Raw genomic sequence first — 17,936 nt, 5'->3', positions numbered from 1 at the left:
AGCCTGTTAGTATGTTGCTTTGAACTCGTGTACTGCTTTGAACACGTTTTTGCAGTCAGATACTGTCACCGGCAATCCTCGACCCTTAACCTGCCACAGTTTTATTGTGATTCCGTAACCTGTTGACGCGAGTCCTCCCCGAGCGCTGACAGCCTGATCAATTACTAACGCTTTGAGGAAATCTCTTTATTAACGCTTTGAGGAAATCTCTCTTTTTTCACGTGACGCGCGACTTTCAGACGCTTCCCAACGTTTGCGAGCTCTGCCCGCACTAAAGATGGCGGCGGCGCTGACCCGGAAGGGGCGGTGGGGCCGGGCCGGGCCGGGCCGGGCCGGGCCGGGTGAGGCAGCGGGAGGGCGGGATCGCCCATCCCGGCGCGGCCGTGCGGGAGCCCGGCCAGCCCAGCGCGGCCAGCCCGGCCCAGCCGAGCGGGGCGCGGGGGTGCCGGCGGCCGCCGCCATCGCAGCCCGCATGGGGCGGGCTCGCTCCGTGCGCCGGGGCCGGGGGCGCCGCTGAGGGGCGGGAGCCGCGGCGCCATGCAGGGCGCGGACCCGGCGGCGGCCATGAAGGGGCCGGAGGGCGAGGGCAAGACGGAGCCGCTGCCGGCGGCGGCGGGGCTGAGCGGCGGAGGCAGCAGGAGCGGCGGCGGCCGCGGCGGCAACAAGAGCTGGCAGTACAGGTGGGCGTGAGGCGCGGTGAGGGGCGGCGGGCCCGGAGCTGCCCCAGCGCGGGTGGGCGGCGTGGCTGCCCCGGCTGCGACAGCGCTGGAACCCCCCGGCAGCGCCGGGTGCGGCGCGGGGGACGCGGCTCCCTCTGTCCCTGCCTGTGCCCGCCATCCCCGTGGGGCGGCCGGGCGGCTCCCCTTCTCCATCAGCACAAAGCTGCCGGGGGATGATGTGCCTTGGCTCCTTCCTTTCAGATCCTCTTTTCCCCTCGCAGAATGTGGAGACCTGTTTAAAGTTGTTGGAGGCGCCTCACCGCTTTCCAGCCTTAAAAAAAAAAGCCAAACTTTGTGTCGAGTTTAAGATCTTTTTAAAAGATCTTAATGGCAGTCATTACTTTTTTTTTTAATTGACGCTTTCTGTTAGCTGATGGTACCAAAACTGAGTGTGCACGGAGTTTCCGTCTTATCTAACTTGTTTTAAGAACGGCTGTGCTTAGCATAAATCACGGTGATTACTCAGGTTCAGCAAGTCAGCAGAAGGGAGCAGAAAAAGCCAGAGAAGCTGAGCACACGGCATTAGTTTGAATTATTTGCCTGTGTGTTCGGGAGAGCTGAGGGTTTCCATATGCTTTTTTTCTGCTGTACTTTCTGTTTGAACACATTCCCACTCACACGCTGGTAGCGGGCTCTACAGCATCACTTGGGAGATTCCCGAACCCCCGCGCCCGGGTCTCTCCTCCTTGGCTGGAGCTCTGCCATGTTGCTGTTGAAAATGCTGCTGTTGTGTGAAGTTTGCACACTTCTCCTTCAAACGGAGACTCTCCAGAGCCGTCATCTGCCAGCCCAGATGGACTGGCTTGCTGATTCCTGCGTGTGCAGACCGCAGAGCCGGAGCGTGCGATGGACGGATGGACGGATGGACGGACGGAGGAACAGGGGATGGCTCCGGGACACGAACACCCAGGCCCGGGATGTGCAGGCACTCAGCGCCCTGGTGCTTTTAATTGGGAGCGAACAGCGCGGTCATCGCTGAGAATCTGGGTCATGAATATTTTACTTTTTGGGTGACTAATGCCAGAAAGAGAAGTGGTGATTTCAAAGTGAATATTTCAGGCTGTTAAGTCGGGAAAGCTAATTGTCAGATGTAGCTATTGGCTGTTTTAACCACTGTTTCCAGTTGCTTTTTAGACTCTGGATTCAAGTAGAACTAGATTTTCTAATGAAAATTGCTATTACTGTAAACAAGCACACACTTACTATCCCTGTTTCATTGTGAAACACGGGAGTTAGTTTATGCAGTCAAAATGGAAATATTTTATATTTTTATGTGGAATTGGAGGCAATGGAAGGGATGAGATGCTTAATTTGCCTGGATGTCTTTTTAACTATACTGTGCTTGTGATGGTGGTCACTGGTCAGTGCTGTACAGTGAAGTTCCGCTTTTTAAAAATATCCGTCCAGTTGTTTTGTTTCTTCTTTCAGTGCTATGGTTTGTGTGACAAAAATTGAACTGACCCCAACTGTTAGCCATTTTCATGGCTGTCCTTTTTCCTTGTAGTTATCAATATCTTGTTTAATTTGCTCTAAAACAGTACTGCATTTTTTTTTCATTCTAGATAATTTGGAGAAATTTAGTGTACTAATTCTATTATTGGGGAAACTTGAGATACCTCACTGTTAATCTCTGCTCTGTTTGGAATCAATTATTTACTCCTACATTTGTCTCTATATCTAATTACCCTCAAAATACCACTTTTTCCCCGTCTCCCTAGAAAGCCCTCCTGAATGAGATGCTCTAGCTTAGTTTTCACTTTGTGAATTACTTCTGTGCTAAAATGTTTTTGACAAAAGACAAACTCCCCCGTGATAAATCAGTGTCTAACATATGGGTTTTAGAAACAGATTTTCTGGGAGCTTTTGGTGGAAGTTTGATCTTTAACTTTGATAGCACAGAGTTTGAGCAATGTGGTGTAACAGATTGGTAGGAGTAGGATCCTGAAGTACTTGCTCTCCCCAGACCACATCTGGTGCAGAAGTTTAACTCACGGTTTGGTGAAGCATCTGGTCAAAACAGCTCTAGCAGAGTTGTCAGACAGTGGGACAACAGGTACTTGGTAGTCAAATGCTCCAAGTGGGGAGTTAAGACTATGGATGAAAAATAAACTTCCAAGACTGATGGAACCTGAAATAATGAAAACTAAATCTCTCGAAGAGGTGCAAGGTCACACATACTTGGCATGAATTGAGTATCTAGAAAATGAAAAATGAAGCAGGAAGTCTGACTTGATATTTCTGTAGGGGCATAATAGGGAGATTTTAAAATAGCTGTGATGGAGTTAGATCAGATATTTATCATAGTGGAGAAGAGACAGCCAGAGACTGCCAGACATTTCAGATGATGTGGAGATACAGCTGAATCTCCTGTCAAACTTCCTGCTTGTGGCCTGTGAATTGGCGAGTTTAGGCAGCCAGTATAGCAGTGCCTCTTCGGAAATTAGTAAGGGATTGGTTTCTTCTGAGGGCAGGAAGATGATTTTTAAAAATTTTTAAAAATTTATTTAGTAGAAGTTAAGAGTTCTTGAGAAAGTCCTCTTCTAGTCATCTGACAGGAAATGATCTTGTTTTCTTGTGAATATATGATCAGGTTAGAGTGTGTCTGAGAAGCAACCATTGGCTTCATTTTCCTCACTGGGGTCAGGAGCAGCCTAAGAGTTAACTTGCTTTTAAGTGGATAAAGAGAGCCTCAGAGGCTGCACTGCACACTAAATTCTTTAACCCTGTCTTCATTTAGAGAAACAATTACCAGGAGGTAAGACTTCTGAATAACTTCAGATTATTAAAAGATTACTTGATAAAATAGTTTAAGATTATAATATTTTTTTATTTTCAGCAGTAACTAAGGTGTGAAGTAAGTACAGCCTCACCCACAGAAAGAATTGCATGCACTCAGCAATTCTGCTTTACCTTATAACCGTCTTCATTTGGTTTTTGCCTTGCTCTGGGTTAAATGAACAAGAATGCTTTCAGTGAGAGAAAGGATACAGGTTGGGCTGGTACTTCTATGACTTGTGATTTGTAGTCATTCAAATAGCATAAAAGTTTGACAACCAGAAAGCAGAATCTGTCTATGAGCTGAATGGAGAGCTGATCAGAACATGTGTCAGAGCAGTGTAACAAGTCCTGTCAGTCTGGCTTGAGGGGCTTTCAGATAATTTTGAGAGAAGTGATGGGCAATCACTGGTTCTTATTTATCTACAAAATGACATATTAAAAGCACTGTGGTTGACTAGAGAAACAAGATTGTCTTTCCCAGTTGGAGACATGCTAATGTACTGTCCTTTTATGTTTTTCTTAGTTCTGCTCTCATATACATAGATCAATTCTGCTATTAAAAGTATTCCCAGCATTTCTTCCCCTGACATTAGAAATACAGGTAAAATGTTCATGAATTTCCCAAATGATTGCTTTTTTTGAAGCTTACAAGTTATATTTCAAAAACTATTTGCTTTTTCACTTCTGCTTGCATTGTAGATTGCTGCCTTTGTTCCTTATTTCTCAAATGGTTTTAGCATCTGTTCACTGTGAATTTAGCCGTGTATAGTTATAAAATGCTGCAGATTGTGTCTTTTGCTCTTTGTTTTAGGAAATGAGTTACCTTTTGTTAGTTGTTCCTGGGAGTTTACCTGAGTGCTGCAGGGTTATTCACAGCTGTCAGTTAGTATAGAAACCATTTAGATGAAAGTAGCTTCAAGGAGTAAACTTCCTAGACTGATAGTATTTTTTGTAACTTTTTTTTTCTTGCTAGATGTGACAATGGCCAGTAAGAGGGTTTCTCATGCAGGGTGGCTTCTGGTATTAAGTTAAGACAGATTCTCTTGCAGAATTACTCCCTGTGGCTTTGGGCTGGAGCAGGAGGCTGAGAAGAAGAGTAGAGAGAGAGTTTTGCCAAAGGGTAGCACTGAATGTTTTTTGATATCAAATGCAAGTGGATAACAAATTTTAAATAAGTGAAATGGTTGCCAGTCTTCTTTTGTGGGTTTTAGAGCTTTTTCAGTTGATACTATGCAAGCATCTTCATAAATGCTAAAAAAGGGGAGTGAACAGTTACTGACCTTAATTCAGTCTTCTGTGTTTGAGCAGGCCAGCATGTGACAATGTAGCAGAAGGACTGGTAACTGGAAGAAGTGAATATATTTTAATTCTGCATTTTGAGATTATCATGAACACTTTTTCAAAAAATCATGCAGTAGGAAATGTGTTTTAAAGGCAGTGCTCATTTCTAAGTTTGATTCCAGTTGCCATTGAGGATGACTAACAATGCTTTGCACTTCAGACACATAGAAGCAAAGCATGTGAAACTGAGCTAAGCTCAGTGGAAGCATTTGATTTTCATTCCTGCTATCTTGCAAAAATTATCTAATTAGTAGTAGTAAAGAGAAATGTCTTGAAACTGATACGATACTGGTCCTTGTGTTGGGGCTATCCCAATGTCAGTCTTAGTTACAAAATAATGTACTGAGTGTTCCTAGTTCCTCTGTGTTTCTCGTCATATTCCAAGATGTGTTTGATCTTGGGAGGATAAATTTCATCTGTTTGGTCTTTAAAGCTGGAACCAGCTTGATAGAAACAAATACAGGAAGTGATGGCAGCTGAGTGTTCAACAACAAATTCAAATCTCCCCCTTGCTGGTCCTCTGTTCTTGTCTGGGCATCAAATCCTTGCTTAGGCTGCAGTAGGGTAGTGTGAGCTGACCTAATCAACTGGCTCCTGAGAGCAGGCCAGGATTTAAGCTATGCTCCCTGTTGCTTACTAAGTAGAAGAAATGTCCTAAACCTTCATGTAAATGTTAGTGTAATCCTAGGACAGTTCTCTCTAACACTGATACCCCTAGTGCTTCCTTTTTATTCCCCATCTCCTTTGTTCTGAATTTTCTTTTTGCATTGCTTGAAATGAAATTCTTAGGGATTCTAGGTGGAATTTGTGTATATTTGCTGGAATCAATAACAGTAACTCCCTTCTTTGTGGGGCACAGCTTCAGAGGGAGAGACAGGCAGTAATTTTGTGCTGTCACTCCCAGGTGGGAGGTCTGGCAAGGGCTGCTCCTGTACTGATTTTCCTCTGCTCTTGCAGCTCACCTCACTTCCTCAGTATCCCACTGTTTTAAGAACCTGCTGGCACTGTCACACTGAGATGCCAGCTCCCGAGGGAGATGATGTTTGTACTGTCATCTTTTGGCTTGGCTGGCGGCTCTGATGACACAGCCAAGCCTGTGTCAAATTGAGTCCTGACCTTCCTTGCTTTTGTTTCTGGTGATGCGTGGTGGGACCTTCAGAAAGGCCATGCTGCTCACTTTCTGACCTGTTGCTGGTCTTTTGAGGTGTGATTTGGAGTGTTGAAGAGATGATTTTCTCAAGTGGTTGCTGTGAAATTCAGAATTTATTTCTGCAATTTTGTGTGTTCATTTTTATTGCTAAAAATCAGATTAGGAGAATTGTCACATTTGTTTGATATGCTGGAGGCTGAAAAACCTGGTGTCTGAATTTCTTTATCCTCATTTAGCTCTTTGCTTAAAGAGTATATCATGCTTCTTGCACTAATTTAGAAATTCTGCACTTCACATAATTTGCTCATTAGAATAGACAAGAAGCTCATATTTAAAATGATCAGCCAGTTACATCAATCTCAGGATGCATTCTATGTTATTAAAATATTAAGGTCATCTTTTTCCAAACTGATTTTACAGTTGTTAAAGCCCCAGGCACTTCTCAAAAGGCAGGTGAGCCCTTCATGTTCACACATGTATTTAAACTTGGAAAATTGGTGTTGGAGCAGATGTGTCATAAATTAAGAGAAGTAAATCTTGGTGCGAGGAGTACTAAGTGGATACAGTTGGGGAAACAGGTTTGGGTAATTCAAACAGGAGCTTCATGTTGCCTGATGTTTTATTGGAAAATGAGCCCGATTCCTGAGCCAGGTGACAAGGACTGGGTTTCCTTCTTCAGTCCTGTGGTTCCTCAGTGAGTGACTATCAAGGACTGTCCCTCTCTTGCTTCTCAGAGCCTCTCCATGTTGGACAGACAGCGGTGTCACATGTGGGAGTTGGTTCTGGCATCCAGTGTACAGTTCATGGTGGGATGTTCACTTAGAGTTCAAATTAAACTAAAATGAAGAAGCACCTATTTTTGGGTAGTGTCTAAACATCAAATAATTTGTGCTGTCCATGGAATGGATTTCTGCAGGAGTTAATGGCTGTTACAAATGTCTACCCTTCGCTAAGTGCAAAGAGTATTTTTCTTCACCTTTTCTAATGTAATTATTTAGCAGAGAGTTAATTAACTGGAGTACAACATTAACATCCTTCTGTGCCACACACATTCTCTCCCCAGAGAGAAGATGAAAAACAAACTGCATGTGCCTGACCTAATCACATTGCTTAATGCAGAAGCAGAAAGCACCAGCTGCTGCTGTTATGTTACCCTGGGAAGGTTCCTGTGCTGTACTCACCGTACTGTGAAAATTAAGGCACAAGTGCAGTGACCCCTGTTTACTTACAGACCTTGCCTTGACGTGCCCTCTGATCCCCTGCCAGCACTGATGAGTTCTTGGAGGGGATTGCTGCCTACTGGCAACGCTGCCAGATAACTTTCTTCTCAGGGTGCTTTCAAAGCTTGTACCTTTTCAGATTTTTTGTTCTGTGTGTTTAATGCTGAAGTGGGAGGGGAGGGCAGGCTGAAGTTGGGTAGGAGAAATGCTGTTCCTTAGTGTGTGTTAAGCTGCCAATCTTGTATTTGACAGCCTGCTTTGGAGCTTTTTGCTGTGGGTAAGCATTTTTTATATTTTGCTTTCAGTTGTGAATTCCAGAATTTTCAAGGAGGCTAGAAATCTTTAAAATCTTGGTTAATGTTTAGATATTATCAAATTGGTTTCCCAAAGAACCTGTTTTGCACTGAGAAAATTACTTTCATTTCACGGTGATGTATCAGAAAGCAAGAGATGTGCTGGGCAGAACTGCAGGATGCTGTGTAAAGGAGCTGGTTTCTGACCCTGGCTCTGACTTCCTTTGTGATAATAGTCATATATTATTCAAACTGGTTTTCCCTGGTCATCACTAACTGTGTTCCTCTTTTTCTTGGAGGACTCTTTTTGGAACAGTTGGCTCTGATTTTGCAAAACTTTTGCAGGGTCTCAGTTGCAGCTGAAATAGCAGAAGCCATGATTTGAATGTATGAATAAAATTAAAAAAAATTCTCTCAAAATTAGAGAAAATTCATTGTACCTTAGTTCCCTGTATCCAAATGGAATGATAATATTTTTCTCCTCTTACTGTTCAGTACACAACTCCTTCATAAATGTCCATAGCAAGCACAAGAAAACCACGAGGGAACTCATTATTAGAGCATGAGTGCCAAATACCTCATACTCATTGCACAATGAAAAGGAGCACTTTTGAATAATTCCTTGTCTGGAAATCACTGTTCCCTTAAAGCACATAACAAGAAAGTAGCCCTGCTCTCTTTATATGTGATCATAGTCACAGGTGGTTAATGTGTGTGCTTTCTTATTTAGCATTTAAATCTTCCTGGTGTCTTACACCTCAATTTTAATGTAAGAGTATTTTTGCTTAATTTCTCTATGTTCAAGATTTATAGAATTATTTGGGTTGAGATGGGCCTCTGGGAAATTTCTAATCCTCCTGCTCAGCCTCCTGCTCAAAGCTTCAAAGTTAGAAAATGTCATTCAGGGCTGCTGAATTGTACCACTTGTAATTATTTGCCAGCTAGACTTTAAACTTTGCTTCTTGAGTCTGATGGTCCACACAGGCTTTTGCTTGTATTTGTAAATATTTAGATAACATCAATTGACAATAGTCTATCTAAATGTGTTCTTACTTACTTGAAAGGTGACAATAATTATTATCCTCAGTTTTTAACCTGAAATGTTGTAAGTAATATTTCAAAAACAATTACAAAGCAAGAGGCTCATCTGAGGTACCTGATCAGTGTATTTACCTTCCATTTCAGTGTTTTATTGCTGCAGAGTCCAGAATGGCAATGTTAATACAATCTTTTAAAATTACATAATCACAAAACTCAAATCTCAAAACTGCAAGGGCATATCTGCTTATTTCTGGTAGCGACTACACTAGAAGGAGAGCAGAATGCCTTGGAATGGAACTGAACCATGCTGAACCACTGTGCCAAAGAATAACTGAACAATACAGAGGTTTGCTCCACCAGTCCCAGTGGATAGTGCTTACCAGGATCCACTGCTTTCCCAGGTATCACAGCCAGCAGAAAACTGCAAAGATGCTCATCCATCAGTGTTTGCCTTGTATCTGTTTTATCAGTACTGTTCATTGGGCAGAGCAGCTTTAATTTGACTGCTTGAGCTTTCTGAAACTAGACTTTGAGAGAGTTTTGGGTTAACAGTAACGTGTGAAACTGTGCATTATGGTGTGCTGATGTAAACTGGTAACATAAATGGTAGCAAAGCTGCAGACAACATCTCCAGAGGCATTAAGGGGAGAGTTCAGACCTTTAGGGGTCCTTGGTGTTTTTTGCTCCAGCTCTAAAATGATGTTGGCTAAATCTACAGTTTGTTTTCCACTGATACCATTGCAGCAAAATCTGCTCGGTTGGCTACTGACTCTTGGGTGCAGCTTCAGTTCTGTTCTGCTGATGCAAATCCACAAATAAATTGTCCATGAGTGGAGTCCTTGCTGACTTGAGGTGTTCACCTGTGTGTGAGACAAATTGCTGAGCTGAATGTCACTGCAATTTTTTCTAGGCAGATGTATTGTGAGAGCTAGAGAGCTCTGTAAATTATAAAGTAGTTAAATGATCAGTTTTATATTCGTTGTGTGAGAAGCGTTTTGCTACTTATTAATTAAATATTGTCTCACTTCTTCTATTTGCTACACTGCAAAAGTATCACAGTTTTATTTGTATGTAATTGACCTGTGCCATTAATGCTGAAAAGAGGAGAATGGAATACAAATTTAGTTATGATGGTTTTTAAAAAAACCCTCTTAGCTTGATTTATCATTCTCCTTGAGAACTAGTATTTATAGAACTTGAGGTGCCAGCATGACTGCTGTGTTGAGAGCAGGGGCTGGGGAGGGAGGGCTGTGGAGAGCCCCTCACTCCAGGGGTAGGGAGGCTGGCCTGCATTATGCTGGAATCATGGACAGCTGATGGCTCATTTTGGCTCTGCCACACCTTTTCTTTGTGGCAGCTCTGTGCTGCTCTTCCAATGCTTCTCCCAAGGATTTACAGGAGTGCATGTGAAGAGAAGTTTTTATATCTAATGAGGGGGTGTGTGTTGATGACATGTTTGGAGCCAAGTGGTGTTCTGAAGTATGCTCGGGGTCTAATGTTGATGTTCTTGTAATGGTGTTGGACCTCTTTTCCTTGCACTTGTTTTTGGTTTCTAAATTTATAATTGAGTAGTCAAACACATGAGCTGAAGAGCTGGAGCTTTGCTGCCATTTCACAGTTGACTACAGAGCGCTGCTGATGAGTTGCACAGCAAGGATGGTTTTTTTCCTTTCTTCTGAAAGCTGTTTGGAAAAGCAGAGGTAATTGATTGATGTCCTGCCTTATCTTGTTGGGTTTACCGGGGAACCTGGTCCTGCACCACAGAGCTGTGGAATTGGAGTGTGCTTAACTTGGTGGTGGTTTCTTGTAGCTGCAGAAGATATGCCCAAAGTGTTCAATGCTGACATAGCTGTTTGGATTTTTTTCCCCTTTCTCTTCTCCACTGCCTACCCCTCTGTGTAAGAAAGAGGGGAGTCAGTGCTCTGTAGATAAGCACTTTGCAGTGCCCAGTGAGGAAAAAGCACACCATTACCCACAGTGGACCTGTGGGCAGATAGAGATGAACAGGTTCATTGAAAATGGTCACTGCTTTTTCCAAACTGTATAGTTGAAATCACTCATTGGTTGCATGAGTCTACATTGGCTATTCACTGTTACAATCCTCATTTCTTTATTTCTTTTTTTAAATGCTTTGCTGGCTTTTAATATGGAGACAGTCTTTTTCACCAGGGGTTTGCATCTTGCTGTGAGCTCAGTAGAAAGGAGTATCTTCCCTTGGCCAGGATCCAAAGGCACTGTCATAACAGTGGTCATGGCAGTTCTGGAGGCTGGATCCCCCTTCAGGAGTCCTCCCTGACATCTTCATGGGCTCCAGACTCTTGGTCATCCTTCCTGCTGGCAGCAAATCCACACATACTCAGCTGCTGCTTGAAGTCAGCCTTACGCAAGTCAGCGGGGAAGCCTTTGGCCATGGCGTTTGCTCTTCAAACAGCTGTTAGGTCTTCGGAGACCTGGCTGCTCAAAGCATCCCACGTGGTGCTGTCTGCGTCCCAGCAAAATTAAAATCATCTGAAGGGCAGTGTTGGAACTGTTCTGTAACTTTTCCCTACGGGTGTAAATTTTCTGCCCCTGCTAGGTTTTTTTTTCTGTGGGGCTTTCATGGAAACATACAAGTGAGGGGTATGAAAAAAGGTTGGCAAAGCCTTCTGCGTTGCTGCTGTTTCTCAGAGAAAACGTTGGGCCAGCACTTGTCAGGTGTGAGCCTGGGAGTCTTGGCAGAAGCTCCTGAAAGACGTCATTAGGGGACTGCTGTTCCTCAGTATCTGCGTCCAATGCCCGGGTGCTGCACGTAAACAGGATACAGGGGAATTTGGCCTGATTGTCACTGTCTTCTTTCTTCCCCGGGACAGGAGACCACCCTGCAAGGCACTGCAACAGCTGCTGCAACTTAGGAAAGGACAAGTAAAACTAAAGAAGGATAAATATGCTAACAGTGATCCCTTGTCATTCTTCTATCCCTTGTGTTTTTCAGTAGCACACAGATATGTAGAAATCTGGCTTGTGGTAAATGTCTTTGATGCAAGGGAGGGATAATTTTGTGGGAAGAACATGAACTGATGTGTAATTATTTGCAGACATTTGTCATTTGCTTACATGGACGTTTCAGTCCATCTCACAGTATTTATAAATTAAAAAATTGTCATAAATGGGCAGTCAAGTTCAGCCTTTGGAAAAAAATGCCCAGGTTTTGGGAGGTGGTAGATGTGTTGGACTAAAGTTCAGATATTGTATCATGTTCTGCATAATTTTTTTCTGGATTGTGATTTGTATGGTATCCTCACTTAAAGTAGTCCAGCGAAAGTTAAAATCGGTTTTTTTAAATGTCCTTAAAACTGTGATGTGTCTGTTGCAACATTTCCTTTCTTTGACAGGACATGTGAATTTCAACAGAAATAGGGCCTTTAGGGATTGTTGACTCATAGTTGCTGAGCTGTTGCTATTCCTCTGACAATCTGAGACTGTGGTGAGCATTTTAAATAGCAGCAACAGCATCTTGGCTATGGAAACTCACGTACCCATAGGTACATGTACGTGCATGTAGGCAGCAGTGTGAATGCAAAGGGATCCTGAAAATCAGCAAAGATTCCAAGGAAGCCAGCCCTTACTGTCAGTGAATATTTTGTGTCAAGTTCACTTTTGAAATCTATTTTCTAGAAGTCAAAGACCCCTATGTCGGAAATTTTGGAGGCTTTTGAAGTACATTGGTGACTTTGAGACAGGTTTTGCCAGCACTGTTTCCAATGAAACAGCAGTAGGGGCTTACTCATATTTTATGGACTGTGGTTATCTATGAGCAGAGCCAGTGCTTGAACCTCAACCTCTTGTGCTTTCTGTATTGCTCTGTAGAGCTTGGCTGTCAGTTCCATACTAGTGAAATGTTCCTGGATTTTCTTTGGGGTGGGTGTATTTTTTGTAATTTTTTTAATGTCAACTGTCTTATGTCACTGCTTTAGCAACAAAGGTCTTGGTTTAACTCTTGCTGTGGAGGCACTAATCTTGAAATTCTTGAAGAAATGCTTTAGTTACAATCCCTGGCCTTGTTCATAAATAATACTGAATATATTTTTCTGTATTCATACATGCAGAAGGAGATTAGGAGATTAAGTGTAGTTGTGTCATGGGTCTGTGTACAGTTACAGAATTTATTTTTTTGTAAAATGCAATTTGCAGAGTGGATTTATATTTCCTTAGGGTATATAATTTTCACTTATTTAAAAATAAACCTTAGTTCAAATGTTGAATTATTAATTCTCAGTCACTTTCTCAGACTTCAGTGGGGTGCTGTTTCAAAAGCCTTTCAGTTGAACCCTCCAAACTTTGGGATTGATGAGTCTAGAGATAAAAATTATTGAAGAGGAGGCATTTCAAGTTTAGGTCTAGACAAAGTGAAAATTCAAGTGGAAAGGAACATGCAGATGATGGCAAATATTATGGTCATTGGATGTGAAACTACATCTCCAGAAGAGCTCCACTCCCTTCTACAGTGCCTTTTTCTGCATGACAAAATCACCTATTTTATCTGTCACACCCAAAAAAAACCCCGAGGTCAAATTGTTTTAATCAAAATCTATTAAACTTACCCTTGTCAGATGAATGGACTTCCATAGGTCATGCACATAGTCCTGGTGCGTTCACTAGAGTCTGAACTTACCTTTCTGATTTTTCTAGGGTTCTGTTAAATGTACCCATGGTTTTGGCACATTAGTTAGTGGGGGTGCAGTGTCTGTAGCCTGAATGTGCAGGGCTACGTACAGTGTCTCACTGAAAAGCAAGGGTGTGGCTTACATTCACTAGAGCCTGAAAAATAATTAGCTGTGACTAGGGACAATTTTCCGATGATTAAAACCCAAGCTCATGCATTTTTATGACTATGCAATCTCATAATTTTCAGCTAAATTAAGACAGTGAACAAGTCTAAACTGTACTTCCCTTGTATGCCAATAATAACAAATGAGAGGAGTCAGCAGAGGATGAGTTTGATTATGTCTCCTTTAGCTTCTCTGTACATTTAAAAATATAAGACACCCTCTGCTCTCCTTGTTTTTATTTTTATCTGTAGTACTACTTAATGAGCTATTAGAAATTAAATTCCTAGATAGTCCTGCTGGCTGTTCTCCATTGCAGGATATTACTGCAATACTGATTGCTGCTGTAACAGCTAGGACACATAGTTTTACTTTTAAAAGTAATATTAAAATTCAGTATTTTTTTTTTCTTTAAAAAAATGTACATTCTTGTATGTTTTGGCTTGTGTTGTTTTGCTGAATGTTGGTGATTTACTCTGTGGCTGTTTTCATTAGTGTCACCCTAAATGGCTTCCTTTAAGATGAAACAGTGTAACGTGTTTTATTTATCAAACTGTCAGCTTCTAATGAATCTGGTGATACTGTCTATAAATGAGGTGTAGACAGCAGCTTCAACTGTTATTTAGAATTTACCCCAGTTCTTAGCCCAGCTATGTTTGCAACCAAAACCCACTAATGGAGATGATCCCTTGGCTCTCACAGTCCTGATTTCCCTTTTGCTGACATGGGGCTACTTTGTCCGTTTACCAAGACAGGTTACTGCTGCTCCAATTATTCAGACCCTGAATAATTTAATTTAATCTTCAACATACTACAACCTACAGAAATTTTAATTTAAAATTTAAATAAGGTTAGAGACAAATTTCTTTTGAAGAAGCAAGTAGTGTCTGATATTTGGGTCATTGTTTTAATTCTTCTTTGTAATAATAGGAACTTTTTTTCTCATGCTGGACCTCAGTTGTCTATCAAGAGTGTGTTCTTCAGTGTAGGATTATGCCCTACTGTGAGATGAGGGCATTGAGGTATCATTTCTAGATTTATGGGAACATACAGTATGAAGTGGATCTTTTAACTGTGGTCTTAAAATGAGTAATTTGTAGCCATGGTAATTGTAAGCCTTATTTAGGGCAATTGATTTTCAGAAATGGTAATGTATTTTGCCTGTAGTGATGTTAAGTCTCCATGCCAAGTGCCTTTGATGGATTCTTATTTTTGGTGGATGTTGCAAGTTGAATCTTCGAAGGAGAAACTACTGGATTTTTCCTGTCAGGCCAGAGGAGGAGATGTTTTGGTTTCAGAATATGTTGATGTGATCTTCACTTTCATGTTGTGTTCTGTGGAACATCTGTTCAGGAGCATGACTGTCCAGAGGAAAGGGTGCTGGACGTGAGGGATTGATAACAACACACTGATATGGAGTAACTACAGACTGTTTAGGTTGGTGGTTGTGATCCAGAGGTCTGTTAATAACCTAGTGAAAGTAATTCTGTTCAAGAGTCCAAAAGTACAAAGTTTGTTTTGAACAGAGCAGGAACCAGAAGCACATGGATACAAAGTCTTTAATTACCTGAAACTTGTAAAAATGTATGTAGAAGTGCCTGTTGAATTGGTGCAGCTAATTATGATTTCAAATTATTGGATTCAGTAAGTCTGGTTAAATTACCATAAGAAACTATTTTAGGAACAAAGCTGGAAAATTTTTAAAGTGTAGCTTTATTAAATTGATACTGCCATTCTAAAAATAAATATAAAATTCATCTCCTGAGAATAAAGATGGTCAGAACCTGGGAGGAGACAAAATACAAAAATGTGTTTTGTATTATCTAATTGCTTTTCTCTCTCTTTTGATAGTGATCACATGGAAAATATTTGTGGCTACTTAATGAAATACACCAATCTTGTCACTGGTTGGCAATATCGGTAAGTCTTTTATAGTGCTTTCAGTAATGTCTCTTCAGCATCCAAATGAACACTTTTCTGATTTTTAATAATATCTAATTTCCCTTTTTCTAGTAGGCAAACTTTATGCAGGAATCTTATGCTTTTCTCAATACAGATAAAGCGAATAATGTGCAGATGAATAATATTTGTATTAAGACATGAATACGAAAAAGGCATAGGCAATATAAAGCAGTTAACTCATCTAGTGGCTTATAACTATGTATGTGCAAAAAGCATTAGGTTTTTTTCTTCTTTTCCATAAAAATATTGTCTTTGTGTTTTCTGCGAGTCTTCACCTTTGTGCCAAATAATGCTATCACTGAAAACAATTAAGACTTAATTACTGTAAATTCAAACTCAAGCAGGCTTTTCCCTTTCCCCAGGATGTCGTCTCCCCTGGAAAAACTTGATTTTCTGTGTCAGGGGAAATTTTCTGGTCAGGTTTCTTGTTTAATGCTGTTCCTAGAGCAGCACAGTGCAACCAAATTAATGTTGGAAAGACAAGTCCTTAATGTACCACACTGTGTCATCTGTGCTGCCCCTGGCATGGAGTGACTCATGTCAATCTACTCAGCATTAAACTCAAGTAAAAGTTGTAGCATAATGTCCACTTCCATTTAAAAAAAAGTCTGGATTTGTTTCAGTTTTATGGTTTTGCACCTCAACTCCTTTGTATCTGTGGCTGTTTTACTCTGAATGCATGTAGTTTAAGGATTTGTTAAGCCCTAATGATTCAGGATATAATTTTTGATTCCCAAAACCCTGCAATAGTATTCTCCTGTGCACGTGTTGTTCTGTTGTGCAATCCCTGTGCTCTGAGAAAAAAAAATGCCACGAAATTAATTTTTATGCCATCCTGGGGACATAATTCATGTGTTTAGGGTTTTCCTGACACAAGTCTTTTAGTCCCAATCTCATCTGTAGGAACTTGTGATGAGAGTATTGATTTCTCCCAGTATCACCACCTGCACAAAAACCAAAACAACAACAAAAAGAGCTGGTTTTATTTAGTGTATTTGCTTTGTTATCCTTGCAGGTATTTTGTGTTAAACAATGATGCTGGCCTGCTGGAGTACTTTGTGAATGAGCAGTCTAGACAACTGAAGCCCAGAGGTACCCTGCAGCTGGCTGGAGCTGTCATTTCACCCAGTGATGAAGACTCTCACACCTTCACAGTCAATGCTGCCAGCGGGGAGCAGTATAAACTGAGAGGTAGGACCTGGATTCTTGGGCAGGGGATCCTTCCACTAGAGGACAATCCTGCCTCTCGCCTGGGGCTGCTTGGCTGGGCTTGGCTGCAGGGCCAGAGCAAGAGAAAACTTGGTTGGCAAAGTGCTGAAAGTGCTGGCAAAGTGCCATGAAAATTATGTGTTAAACTTCCATCCTACTCTTCAGCTAGAAAAGGTCTGTATTTATGGATAGTTCGGTAGTGTTTGGGTTTAATGACTTTCAGAAGACTTCCTATGTGTGGAATGGGATTTAATCTTCATGTAGTGTCCTTAAATTGTAATGATTCGAGGTTTTCTAAATCACTGTGAGTAACAAAACCATGGTGATGCTCACAGAGAGTTTAATTATTCCTAACATTCAGTTTGTTAGCCACCTTATGGTGGTTATAAAAGCCCATTCTCTGATTTTGTAGGCCGCAGAAATCTAGGCTAATCATTTTGAGTATTTCTTCCCCTGAAGACTTGCTGTAATTTTCTAATTTCAAGTACCTTACTTTTATTCCAGGAAAATGTTTCGTATTGTTAGATTACAATATTTTGAGGGTAGTTACAGTTTGTTGGTGGTTTAAAATTAATTTCTTAACACTAAAAATAGCATAAAGAAAGAAGAAAGTATATACTATTTTTGTTGAACTTGGCTTAACATTATAGTTATTACAAGCAAATGAGTTTTGGATTAAAAATAAATTACTTTGCACTGTTAGTCTTGTGATTTTTAAGAATTAAGCAGTCGTTTTTGAAATGTCTTCATTTAACAGAATCCTTTTGGTTTGCTTTTATTAGCTACTGATGCTAAAGAGCGGCAGCACTGGGTTAGCAGGCTACAGATATGCACACAGCATCACACAGAAGCTATTGGGAAGGTATGACTGATGCTCTCATGGGCAAAAATCAGGCTGGGGGTACAGGTAGTTGCAAATACAACTTCAGCGTTATTGAAGCCCTTCCATTTTGGGAATGTTACTTCTTTTCTTCTTTTTTTTTCCCCTTTTTTTTAACCCCTTTCTTTTTTTTTTTCCTAAAAACCACTCAGCAGCCCACAGATAAATTGAGGGTGATTTTCCATGTTTGAGAAAAAATCCTCAACACTGTATCTGAGCACCCTTGTTTCCATTTGCTAACCATGTGGTGGTTATGCACAGAGTGTATTTTATAGAACCTCCTGATTGCCATAATACCTGTTCTGATACATGAATAAAATCTTGCTTTTAAGTTACAATCAGCATCTTGTAACTGGTTTTGTTGTAAGAGAGAAGTTGAATTAATGGCTCTAAATGAAATTCCGTTCTTTTAAATGTCAGCTCTATCCCTGCAGGATCTGTTAGGAGTCAATTTCTGGTACTGCTGCAGATCAAGGACTGATCTTCAAGTCAGAGAAGTGATATTTACTGATCAGTCTCATTTCACAGATTGTTCTTA

General features: G+C 41.2%; 1 protein-coding gene across 2 annotated transcripts in view; it reads left to right on the top strand.

Annotated features, from left to right (window-relative positions):
* The first annotated feature begins 522 nt into the window (after positions 1 to 522).
* Positions 523 to 17,936, top strand: part of OSBPL11 (oxysterol binding protein like 11) — a 38,287-nt gene continuing 20,873 nt past the window's right edge. Inside the window, exons 1-4 of one of the 2 annotated variants that reach the window (XM_014871801.2) lie at positions 523 to 680; positions 15,199 to 15,267; positions 16,325 to 16,500; positions 17,301 to 17,380. In XM_014871801.2, the coding sequence (XP_014727287.2) occupies positions 538 to 680; positions 15,199 to 15,267; positions 16,325 to 16,500; positions 17,301 to 17,380 (468 nt within the window). In that variant the 5' untranslated portion in view covers positions 523 to 537. Of the gene's footprint in view, positions 681 to 15,198; positions 15,268 to 16,324; positions 16,501 to 17,300; positions 17,381 to 17,936 lie in introns of those variants that run through there. The other variant, XM_088168327.1, reaches the window with a different exon arrangement.

This window comes from Sturnus vulgaris, chromosome 7, assembly GCF_052056855.1.
Source record: "Sturnus vulgaris isolate bStuVul1 chromosome 7, bStuVul1.hap1, whole genome shotgun sequence".
Taxonomy (NCBI): Eukaryota; Metazoa; Chordata; class Aves; order Passeriformes; family Sturnidae; genus Sturnus; species Sturnus vulgaris.
The sequence above is the reverse complement of the archived record's forward strand: the minus strand, read 5'-3'. Positions and strand labels throughout refer to the sequence as shown.